At 48.4% G+C, this 12,048-nt stretch overlaps 1 protein-coding gene across 1 annotated transcript; it reads left to right on the forward strand.

Moving 5' to 3' along the window:
• The first annotated feature begins 1,287 nt into the window (after positions 1-1,287).
• LOC128713534 (uncharacterized) lies at positions 1,288-8,384 on the forward strand. Its single transcript, XM_053808395.1, has 10 exons — positions 1,288-1,702; positions 1,773-2,518; positions 2,587-2,830; positions 2,893-3,017; positions 3,090-3,301; positions 3,384-3,643; positions 3,735-4,243; positions 6,656-6,763; positions 6,834-7,124; positions 7,185-8,384. The coding sequence occupies exons 1-10, from the start codon at positions 1,288-1,290 to the stop codon at positions 8,382-8,384; spliced, it is 4,110 nt and encodes a 1,369-aa protein (XP_053664370.1).
• The last annotated feature ends 3,664 nt before the right edge of the window (positions 8,385-12,048 follow it).

The raw sequence follows: 12,048 nt of genomic DNA on the forward strand, positions 1-12,048 counted from the left end.
CACACGATTTTGCAAGGCATCTCTCGAGGGCCCAGCTCTGCGATATGCTCCACAACGCGCACTACCACCATTGTCCACAGGTTGTGTGATCCGAAGTTAACCGTGCGCGCCACATGATGATGGCTGCATTCCATTCCGTATGTGTCATTATTATTACCTTCTCTTCGCTCGCTATACGGGAAACAGGGAACCATTCAACATTCTTTCCCCTGTGTGTGCTCTACGCAGTGCTGTAGATTGTGGCCATGTGCGCATGCTGTTATTGCATTGGGCATTGGGTATTGGGTAGCCGAGTTAAGAGGATTTTTTTGGGATTATCACGACATTCCCCCTATGCGCACTTCGTTCTTTGTTCTATGTTTTCGTCAATATCCAAGGTCTAATTCTGAGTTGCGAGATTGCGTGTGGAGCATGTGTTAATACGCTTACCGAGTCAGCATTATCCGGAGTTATACCCCTGTTATCATTTACCCGATAAAGTTTATGTTCAAAATATGGTGTGCCGGGCCTGTAATCCTCATCAGGACACATGGACACTAGCTGCCAGTCCTATAGCAAATAGCGGCAGTTGAGCAGTTTGTGTCAAACCTGTGGAGTAACTAAAAAAGTCTCATTCCTTAGTCTCTGAGTTCTCGCATATCCTCTTAAGAACCAGCCGCTAAAACTTGTGACGATTGATCGAAATTGAAATTGAAATCAATAATATCGAACAACTTCTAACGAATTACATCGAAGAATACCCGGAAAATCTTGTGGGGTTACTGGTGGCACAACAAAAACAGGTTTACGCAACAGCACGTAGAACCAATCCGCAATTCCCGTAAACATTCTGAAGCTGTTCTTGATCGGCTTTAATATGATGCTAGTCCACACATGAATAATATACTGCAATGCAAGATCTTTGTGTTTGATTTGGTCTAACATACCATTTTTCTTTTTTTTTCAGGATGGAACCATACTTGTAACATAAAACATACATGAGAATTCTTCACGAAATATACGCGAATTTTGCGAATAAATTAAAGAAGTAATATAGTGCCAACGAGAACGAGACCCGTGTGTGGATGTGTCCAGTGAAGTGAATTCCCCCTTCCCTTAATGCTGCATTAATTGAAATAGTTTATGAAACGAATCAAGACGAAACACTGTATTACCGCCGTAGGCTGATCGAATGTGATCAACTTGTTAAGATCATAAATCAACAACCAGCAAGAAACAAACGTGTAGAAACCAAAGGGCCAAAGTAAGCGATTGTGATTGTCCTTTGAAATCAGTGGTTTACGAAAAATGTCCCATGGAGGAGCCGCGCGGTACTCACAGTACATATCCGGTGCAGGTCCTCAGCAGCAACAATCGAACGGTGCGGGGAAATCTGCCAACCAAACGGCATCCTCAATGACGACGCAACAGCAGCAGCCACAGGTGCCTTCGCTTCCTTTCATGCGACCACCGATGTTGGTGACGTCATCCGGTGCTTCCATGCTACCACCGCCACCGTGCCCACAAACACCGCCAACCTCCAGCGGACTACCAAAGTATCCTGGGTCACCCATCGGCAGTCTGTCTGGATCCGATACGGATGTTTCTACCTCGAACGAAAATTTGTCACGCGAGGAACGGTACGTACTGAGCCATGCTCGGGTTGAGCCGCAGGGTGAAGAAAATCTGCAAGGGAACATAACACCGGTGAATGAGATCCAAGGTAAGCGTATTGGAACGCAAAATGCTACCATCGTGTATGGTTAACTCACGGATATCTTCCGCATTTGCAGGACGATTCATTGGAGATAAGTTTTCCTCGAACACTTCGTCGGATTCAACGCGCTATGCCACGCCGACCGGTGGCAGCAGTAGCCGCAGTATCTCAGAAACACGAGGTGGCAGCATGTACGCCAATATCGGTACCGGTCCGGATGGACCATCGAACCGTAGCTCAATGGCTGGCTCGAATCGCAACTCGTTGAAGGAACCGAACTCGAATCGCTCTTCGATGGATGTCTCGCAGTCATCGTACAATACGCTTATCATCCACGATGACATCTACAGCTCGGTTGCCTCTTCCGGGCGCGAGTATGCCGGCAGTCCGCCACCGTACATGAAAAAGGAGCGACCACGCTCGTACGGCGAAGCTGCCCCGAATGCCCCGATGCAGGATATATCGGAGATCAGCGAAGAGTACATTAACCAAAGCCACGTGCTGAAGCATCTGGCCAAAGAGGTGAAGCTGTCACGCGCTAATGCGCGCAACAGTCGCCAGCAGTCGAGTGGCGGCTCAACGGCATCCAATATGGACGGTGAGAAGAAGATGGCAAACAAGGGTGGACAAGGTCGGCGGGGCAGTGAAACGACAGCCGGCGGTGGAGGGAAAAGCAATGCGAAGTTGAAAAGCAAGAGCCAACCCGATCTCACCCGGATGTACGACATCGATCCGGAGGAGGTGGAAGCGTTAGTGAAGGAGAATCAACTGCTCAAGCAACAGTTGAACAATTGCTATCTGAAGGTTGCCAAAAGTCAAAAGGTACTCTTTATTTGAATTTCAGTTGGTAGACGGTTGTTATGTAACGTTCGTTTCTATCGTTTTAACAGTTGGAACAGGAAATAGCAAATATCTATAGAGTGCATGAGGAATTGGTGCAGTCTTGCGATCGGCGCGAGCGTTTGGAAAGAGCGGCTCGTACACGGCTGCAGCAGGATTGCCGCAGGCTGCAGGAGCTAAACCGAGCGTTCCGGGATCAGGTCGAGGTCTACCAGAGCCAACTGCATGCATCCTCCGATCATCAGCTCGGTCGAACGCAACAGGACGTACTCATCTCGCAGCTAGTGAATCAAAGTACGTATACAAGGGTTGCATAAAGTTGAGTCTATGGCTTACCCGATAATTTTCTTTTGCAGACAAATCGCTAATCGATGCCAATCGCCGACAATGCATCGAATTACAGGCACAAAACGCGACACTCGAAGAACAGCGCATCCACATTAACGTACTCGACACGGCACTGAAACGTCTCGAGGAAGAGGTTAGTACGATGGAAAGCGGCGTGAGAGGATTCATTGCTATATCTAAAACTCTTCAACATCACTTCTTCCAGTGTCGGCAAAAGCAAGTATACGTGGAGCGCTGTGCACAGTTGCAACATGCGTTACAATCTCTGCAAAATGCAAGTGAACGACGCGAACAGGCTGAGCGAAAATTGCGCATCGACTACGATAACGATCTGCCAAATCGAAGCGGTAGCAGCACTAACAGCGAAACGGACAACCTCAAATGGCAGTTGCGTGAGAAGGACGCGCAAATACTACGGTAAGTACGAAGTTTACGTCATTTTTACTTGGTCCTCCCAGTAATGTTGATACATGTAAATGTTTAAACTTGAACTTCGCAGGTTGGAATCTGAATGTGCCCAGCTGGAGCAGCGTAATCTGGAAGAATCAAATGTGCGCAACGTGGCCAAGCTGGCCATGGAGCGAAACTCGCAGGAAACGGAGCGTATTCTTGCTGAGGCAAAGCAGGAAAAGATTCGTTACCTTGACGAAGCACACGCAGCCAATCGGAAGGTGACGGAACTACAGACTCGGCTGAAGCTGGTGGAGAACCGACTCGCTGAGAAGGACGCTATGATACGTGCCTACCAGGGACAGAAAAGTATGTGCTCGGCAATTGGTGAATGTTAATCCGCAAACATATTTTCAAACACACGATCTATTTTCTCTCTGGTAATTTCTACCGCTTTCAGTTTACGGCGGCTCGACAAACTCCTACGGATCGTACAACCTATCGTCGGATAGCTTCGCATTGAATCCACTGGGAGCGTACAACTCGCAGGCGTCGTACGTGGACGTGTCGAGCGGTGCTTTCGATGTAGCCACCGGTACCGGTGGCTCACTGCTCGACCCATCGTCCGTTGTTGTAGGCCCGTACGGTCCAGCAGCAACGGCAGCGGTTGTGTCCAGTTATGCGTCCTCTTACGGTCCAACCGCCAGCAATCCTTCCTCCTTTGTCCAGAGCTCCCTGAATCTCCCAACCGGTGGTGTTGTTGGTGGTGGGAGTGGTGCAGGAGGTGGACCCGGTACCGTTGGTGCCTATTCGTCTCCGGGTAGCAGCAGTACCACCTCGAACTACAGCAGCTCGGCCAATTTCGGTGCCGGCAGTGAGCACACGATCTACGACAGCAAGAGCTACGACGCGCAGCGTAAATCGATCGACGATCAACTGAAGCAACTCGATGAGCAGTTGCTGAGCAAGGTGAGTGAACTGTCGCTGGTGGAGAAGCAGCGCCAGCTAAATCAGCAGGCAAGGGCACTGGCGGCTAAGCTGAAAGCGGTTGCCGCCAACGGAGGAGGACGGGCTGGTTCGTCCGGTCTTGGTACGGCCAGTGACACCTCTTCGGCGGGCTCGAGCACGGACGCGAACGGCAACGGTAATCTGCTGCATGTTGCCTCTACTAACCCATCAAAGCCTACCGGTACACGCACCGCTTCCTCCTCTACCTCCTCCTCGTCTTGTGTGCCCGCTAGCGGTGGCAAATCGCATCAGCTTCGGGGCAAGGTGCCGCTACCATCAACGACGGGGACCGCGGCAAGCTCGACGAAAAAACATCATCACAACATGGCCAAAACGACCTCCACACCCGCGATAGCTACCAAGAAATCTCCCGGTGGTGCGATCACCGCATCCGTGGGCACCAATACCACGTCCGGGTCAGCTAATGGCAACCATGGCAAGAAATTAGCCGCATCATGCAAGAACGTTTCCACCTCCGCAACCGATTCGTCGTCGTCGTCCTCCTCTGAACCGGAAACGTTCTATTAAGCGTGAGGATTGCCTCCCTGCAATTGCTTGGATCATTTTAGCATTCTTTCCTTCTTCCCATACCGTATATCATTCCGCATGCATGCCGCCGCCAACACCAAAGATTAAAACAAGAAAAACAGATGTCAAACGCGCAGATGAACGGACGTGTTGCACAATTAGCGCAAGGTTTTTTTTTTTGCACTAGCGGTGTACCTATATAGCTTATATTTATTTCTTAACAATGGTAGCAGATAGACAGCAGCCCACCGGTTTACTTCGGTACTGACTTCCGTTTTGGTCGCGCCCAGAGCACAATCGTTGATCGATCGTCGAGAATAAGCAAGACAAAAACATGAGGAAGCACTCGAAGCGCAATGGGTGATGAAAAGCTACTGCCCAGTTATGATTTTCGCTTGTTTTACATACTTTCTTTTTAATAATTACTCTCGGGCGAGCTGGCAGGGATGATGGGCACCGCGTGCCTGCGTGTTTGTGTCCTTTTTTTTTAGCATGTAACGGTGTAACTAATTTATTTGTAAACTGTGCTCCTTTTATTCCACCCAAACCAACGGGTCGGAGAACAGGGTGTCGAAATCCACGGGTAAAGAGGATCGCCGTAAGTATCGCAGCGCGTTTTGGCGATGGGAGAGGGTTTTTTTTAAATTGGGTTTTAGCTTCGTTTGGTTTCCTGCCGCGAGACCGCATGACTGCATGACAACAGCAATAATAAAAAAGCCACAGTGCGGGCCAGGCGAACCGCAGGTTAATCGTAAGGGTTAGCTATACACAGAGCTATCAGAGCGCGGTAGGACTACTATAGGTTTAGAGGGACAGGTAATTAGCGTAGAATTTGTTGCTTCAGGACGACCGATCGTTTAAGCACGACCGATCGCGATCAGAGTAGATGAGGAATGTGTTGACAGTACATGCGATTAACTTCATTACCGTACAAGACGGTAGATCATGACGGTAGCAGTAACTACTAAAAGTAAAATTACCTCAAAAGTTGTCATCGCTTTTCATCCATGGCTCTAAATAGATATGTTTTCGTGCTTCCATACCAAACGATCGTTTAGTTGCACTCGTCAGGATACCGAACAGCAGGTTCGTTGAGTTTTAATAGCTACGAAAACAAAGGGAAACACTCCAGAAACGATACGAAACCTTTAAACGGAGGAAATAAAGTCAAGAACAGATGCATTTAAAACAAGAGGTCGAAATGCCAATAGGCTGTGTGTTTGTTTTGTGCGTGTGTCGTGTTGAATGCCGTTTTCTGTGTGAATTTGTGTTTTTGAACGATATAGTTTTCCTTCCCAAGCTGCCATTTAACGCAAAAACAGAAAAGTTCGATACCTTTCTCAAATGTTCGTAGGTTGGTGCTTTCATTTGTTTTTAGAAAACATGATTTTATGAGCAGGATTGAAGGTGTACCGATAACTTCCAGAATAATGTACGATGACACCTTTATCTTTACTAGCAAACGTGTGTACAATCCTGTTGAGTTTCATAGACCGAAAGCAGCTCATAGTATATAACGCCTACTTGGTTCAATCCCATAGCAACAGGTGACATTAATTGGGAAAGTAAAACTGCCCAAATGGCCCTAATTAACTGATGACATAATGTTCCTAATGCAACCTAATATCAATCACGATTTGTGTCTCTAATAAGCGTGCTGTTTATTGTGCATTTGTCTTTTTTTTTGCAATTTGCTACTCGGGATCAGGTAAGTTGTTCTACTTGAAGCCATCAAGGGCACTGAACGTAGCTGCAGGGTAAGCATTCTATATGGTCCTCATTTGGTAGTACCAGCGTAGTATACGTAATAATGGTAGTGGATCATTTTCCATTTTTCATTCTCAGCGAGGGCTTTGCTGCTTCCCAAGCTTGACCACCAAGAAACCGATTCAATCGCTGCTGGCCGACGAAGTGTCTGTACTGTCCACTAACAATAGTGAAACATTTCTACAGGTATGCTAACGGACCGCTCGTTGCAAATGATCCACGTCTGTTCCGAGGTTAAATTTTTGTTTATCTCCAGAATCTGGCACATATTGGATCGGACCGACGTTCGGAACAACCTCCCGAGCGTGATCAGCTAGGTAGTGGCGGTGGTCAAAAGGCGGACGATATGGTGCTGCTGGAGAAACAAGGCCGGTGCTCGCAGAAACTGCGAGGTGGCAGCAGTTCATCCAGCGGAACCTTAGGCAACCTGGCACACGTGTCACAAGCCGTGGGACAAAACATGACCGACATCAGTAACATTGGAGGATCGGGAGGTGCGGGTGATGTTTCCAGCGGTGGCTCAGTTGTCTCCAGTAACGGCAATAAGGTGGGGATTGAGGAACGCAATGGTTTTATCGACCGCGGACTAATCGCATCTCTTGCATAGGTCTCAAAGATGTTATCCGGTGTTTCGCAACAGGCTACCCAGCGTGGATCTTCTCTGCCACCGAGCGCACTGCCAAGACCTCCGAGAAGTTTGAAACCACCGCGCAAGATCGAGTACGGACGGCTAAGTGATGGAGGAAGCGAAAGTGGTAAGAAAACACGCGCTACAACACCACCATCGCCGGCATCTTCCTCCGGTACCAGCCAGGGTGGGGGCAGCCTCAAACGGTCCGGTCGTGAGTTCTCGCCCGCGAAGGGAAGTTACGTTGAAATGAAGGACACTCTACAGCTAACCAAGGACTACCAGAGTGGCACTACGTTAAAGCACAAATCGTACGGTTCGATGACAACGGTGGGTTCCGGCGGTGGTACACAACCATCCGTGGCCAAATTTGGCTTTGGATCTTCCAGATCTGGTACGGGATCGTCCGGACCATCCGGTGACTATCCTTCGACGAAAAACTACCAACGATTGGAGGATCCATCGCCGACCGGTCCTACAGCGGTTGCGAGCTCACTAGGCCATCGGCACAACAATAGCTCCTCCCAGTCGTCTCAGTCACGCAAAAGCTCCGGTGACTCCGGCACCCTGAAGCGATCGCTTCTGCCAAATACGGGCCGTAAGCCGAATGTTGCTGGAGGTATGGCCAAGAGCAGCGGATCACGCGACTCGTTGAATTCTGCCTCGTCCGGTTCGAATCACTCGAATGTGGGACCGGCCCGATCCAGCCCACAACCCCAGCCCCATCCCGCCGGTTCGGGATATCATCCACATCAGCTGGCTTCCCGCACGCCACCCCGTTTTCTTCAGCACCATCATCAACCTTCCACCTCCGTTGAATCGAACAAATCGCATTCGAACTACCACAGCATGCCGACGGCCCAGACCGTCCAACAGTTCCATCACGGATTCTTCGCCAAGTTTCCCTCCCCGCACGCAGGTTCACCGGTGCGAAACGGTGCACAGCAGCAACACCACCCGAAAACTTCATCCTCGCTACCGAGCTCCAGTATTCTGCATGCCGCCGCAAACTCATCGGCCACGTCGGCGATTGGCCAGGCGTCAACCGCTTCCCTGCCACCGAAACCGTCCATGCTGGACAAGATGGTCGGAGGAACGTCCAGTTCGGTCGGCGGTCAGCAACAGCGACGGGGCAACAGTTTGGCGCGGGTAGAGAACAAGTATCGCATTCAATTCTGAGGATATCCGTAGGGACAAAACGGTTTTACCTTATTAGTATAGCAAGCAAATGTTATGGCTGTCATGCTACAAGGCTCACAGTCTTAGTGTCTTACCCAAGCCGGAGTAGAAGAACTTCAGATGTGGATCGAGGATAGTGGAATTTGTTGTAATCGGTATACAATCATTGCTACAAGGTCGATCATGTATCGTGATGGAAAAGAAATTCAAAGATCCGAATCATCCAATTTGCGACACACGGTTTGTAAGTAATCCAGAGAATAATCAAGTGCAGAAGTTAAAGTGACTTAGCAGCAACGTTTTAAAGTTGAAATTTCCTGAGATCCCACTCACAGGCCATCTTTTCTGTACATTACATTGCAAGTTATATGTCCATCAGGAAATTCAAATCTTGTGCCATGGAACTCGGCATCGGAAATTGGTACTTTTGGTAGTGTGAAAAAAATAAAATGGAGAGTGAATTAGTGAAACTGAATAAAACAGACCCACAACCGTCATCAAGTTTGAGTTTCTTGGTTTGTCTAGAATTTCTTTTCCAGTTGGCGATCCGAATAATCCGTGCTTCGATAATTGCTAAACCCCATTCTGTGCAGGTTCGTGGCGAGGGCATCATAAAATGGTGCCCGTCGTATGCTTCACTTTCAGACACAACTGCTATTACCGAACGCGCGTATGTGACCTCTTAAAACGTCTGAGAAGTAGTCCAGTACGGGCTTTTCGCTAACGGTAACTTTCGCGATCTTCATCCACCGCGTTTTGGAATCGTGCGGTTTCAAAGACAATATGTATCGCATGCTGCTGGGGCAAGGTAGCGCTGGAGGCTCTTACTCCGCCCCACCGATGTAATGGCCGTCCAGGCGAGATGAGAAGTGGTTAAACAACTTTCCCGTTTCTTGTTCCGGTTTGTTCGCTTGTTTCTTTTTTTATGTGGTCTCCCGCCTTCCCCAATCACACCGTGATCCGTGGTTCCTCTTTCGCTTAGTTTTTCTCTTCTTGATTTTTCTCCTTCCACTATCATTCGCTTCCTTTTGGATGGCACGATGACGATTTGTGCGGTGAGGTTACGAAACTTGAGCCGCGAAGCTAGGGTGATGCAAAACTTTTCTTTTCTCGTCAGCTCGAAGCGCGCCGAATACGGGTGTATTGGTTACGGGAAGTTGAAAACAGGGAAATAACGACGGTATGGCCGGAAACCTTCTCACCTCATCTTGCATTTTGCGAACCAGACCTACTTGGATGTGGCTGTGCTGATGGAGGGCTACCAGCTTTATGTTTTACCACGTATCCATCCAAGCACCCACGATTTTTTAAAGGCCAGGTGTGTCTCCAGGGAAGACCATCCCGAAATCCATCGATTCCCTATTTACGTCTGGATCTCCTGCACAAGGGTTTCTGATGAGCACGTATGAGCAATCTTATTACACAATTTCAACAAATTTCTAGTTAAAATCGGCTTTACCATCTCGTTGCAAAGGTAGATATGCTTCCATATCGCCTGTACACAAACGCTCTACACAATTTACCGGTAAAAACCGTCCCCAAACCGTCCTCTGCTGTCCAGAGCATGATCGCCGTAATGTGTTTTCCCCCGCTTTGCATAATTACGTCAGTGAATCTTCGCACTAAAAAGCCATAAATAAAACAAATTTCCGCTATTTAACATGCAAATAATACACGTTCTCATCTCATTCCGTTCGGTTACTCACACAAACACACACACACTTACACACGTTGACCATTCGGGTTCAGCTTCTGACAAAGAACGGAAAAATGTAGGTAACCGACGCCCGTGGTCCGTGGTTTGGAGGAAGGAGTATTCGCATTTGGCCTAAATTACTGTGGCCCAATTTCCCGGGTATGCCTTCCCCCTTGGCAGTACCCGAATGTCCTCGATAAAAAGGGGGGTGGGTTGGTAAAAAAAGGTCTCCATTCTGTCTTGTGTGAGAAAATAGAATAAGTAAATATGTTGGTTGGGCCCCGCTATGTCTATTGTTCAAGATTGTTTGCACACGTGCACAATGTGATCGGAAGCATTCTGTCCATTTTTCATGATCGTTCCCGGGCGTTTGTTTGGCATCATCGTTCGTATTACGTCAACGAAAACTTCAACTTCCAATCCAACAATCCAACAAGCGAAGGCCCGGGTGAACGGCGATAGGACAACAAAACGGCCAACAAGAAGCAACGAAACACCATCGACACATGCCCGATGACGTTTTGATGATGACGATGATGATGACGCTGTCTAACCTTCACGCGCCTCAGTCTCGAATGTTTTCCTTCTCTCTCGCTTTTGCGCTCACGGCTGGGATTACAATTTCGTTTTCAAATCACGCTGATCCTTCTTGGCTTGGCCGGCGGGTACGTGTAGCTGACCTAGAAATGAATTTCGATCCCTTCAGCCCCTCGTCTCGCCACCTTCAAGCTTTCTCTTCTTCCGCCATCGCTCATACCACTGCTTCTTCGGCTACCTCTTACTGCCTCTATTTCCGCGGGTTTGCTTCGTCGTCAAGGTTTCACCTTGCACAACATAGGGAAACCGAACGTAACGAAACTTTAGCAGCCGGGCCCATTAGCCATGGGGAGAGCAAGAAAAAAAAAACTTGTTTCTTTTGTCAAATCCTTTAATGTACGGCAAGAAACGCATCTTCTGCAGGAGATTTTAAAGGGACGCTGCTTTTATTTTCCTTCAACTCCACCTCATTTCCACAATACCAAACATGTTCTCTTGGTGGGTTTTGAATATCTTGCCGTGGATCATCCTTCCCAAAAACCAGTTGAAGGAAAAATTAAATCAACGCAATCGGGAAGGGATGGAATATCGAATGGCTTATTGCTTCTCCAGAATTCAGTCCACCGTCGTCCCAGCATTCCTTTCTAATTCCCCCAAAAACCAGTTGCTGAGTGTAATGCACTGGAAATCGGTTCGAAAGTAGGATAAGCAGGGAATGCAAATAAAGTGGTTGTAATAGCGTACCCTTTTCTTTTGAGGTCAGTTTCAGAATGAGGTGCGGACACCTGAAGTGCTCATTATACGTACTGCAGACGACAGACCGACCGTGTTTTTCACTTCATCTTCCGCGTTGACCTTGGCGCCTTTCATAAATGAGTAAACACGGCTAACCAGTTTAGTGCACCGATTCGACGCGGTGTGTCATAAATTATTTATTGAACCCCACGGGTGCGTTGGAGCAGTCGCCCCCGAATGACTTCAGCTGGAAGACTCTGCTTTTCGGATGTTTTGGGTTTGATTACAGCCAAAGATGCAAAACTCTTCGCGCGCAGCAGTAGTCTTCGTCCCAGTGCAGTGCGTCCGTCACCTGTAAATCGCAGCCAGTGTCCATTATTCTCATTATACGGCTTTCCCCGACCCCAAAACCTCGGCCCGATTCTGTTGGCTCGGCGGCGCTATTACACCGGTTTGGCGATTCTGGTCGTGCTCTCTGTCTCTCTTCTCGCTCACTCTCTCGCTCGGCCAAGGGAACGGAATTGAGGTCAGTTAAGAAACGGTTGAACGTGAGCCACTACACTGTGGTGTGCGAGATGAGTGTACAATACATGGGGCTACAGCGCCCCATGTACCTTTGAGTGAGGGAGAACGTGGCCCGTGCGAACCGAAACAATGCTGAACAAGATGCAAGTTTGTTGATTGAACAAAAACAAA

This window comes from Anopheles marshallii, chromosome 3, assembly GCF_943734725.1.
Source record: "Anopheles marshallii chromosome 3, idAnoMarsDA_429_01, whole genome shotgun sequence".
Classification (NCBI taxonomy): Eukaryota; Metazoa; Arthropoda; class Insecta; order Diptera; family Culicidae; genus Anopheles; species Anopheles marshallii.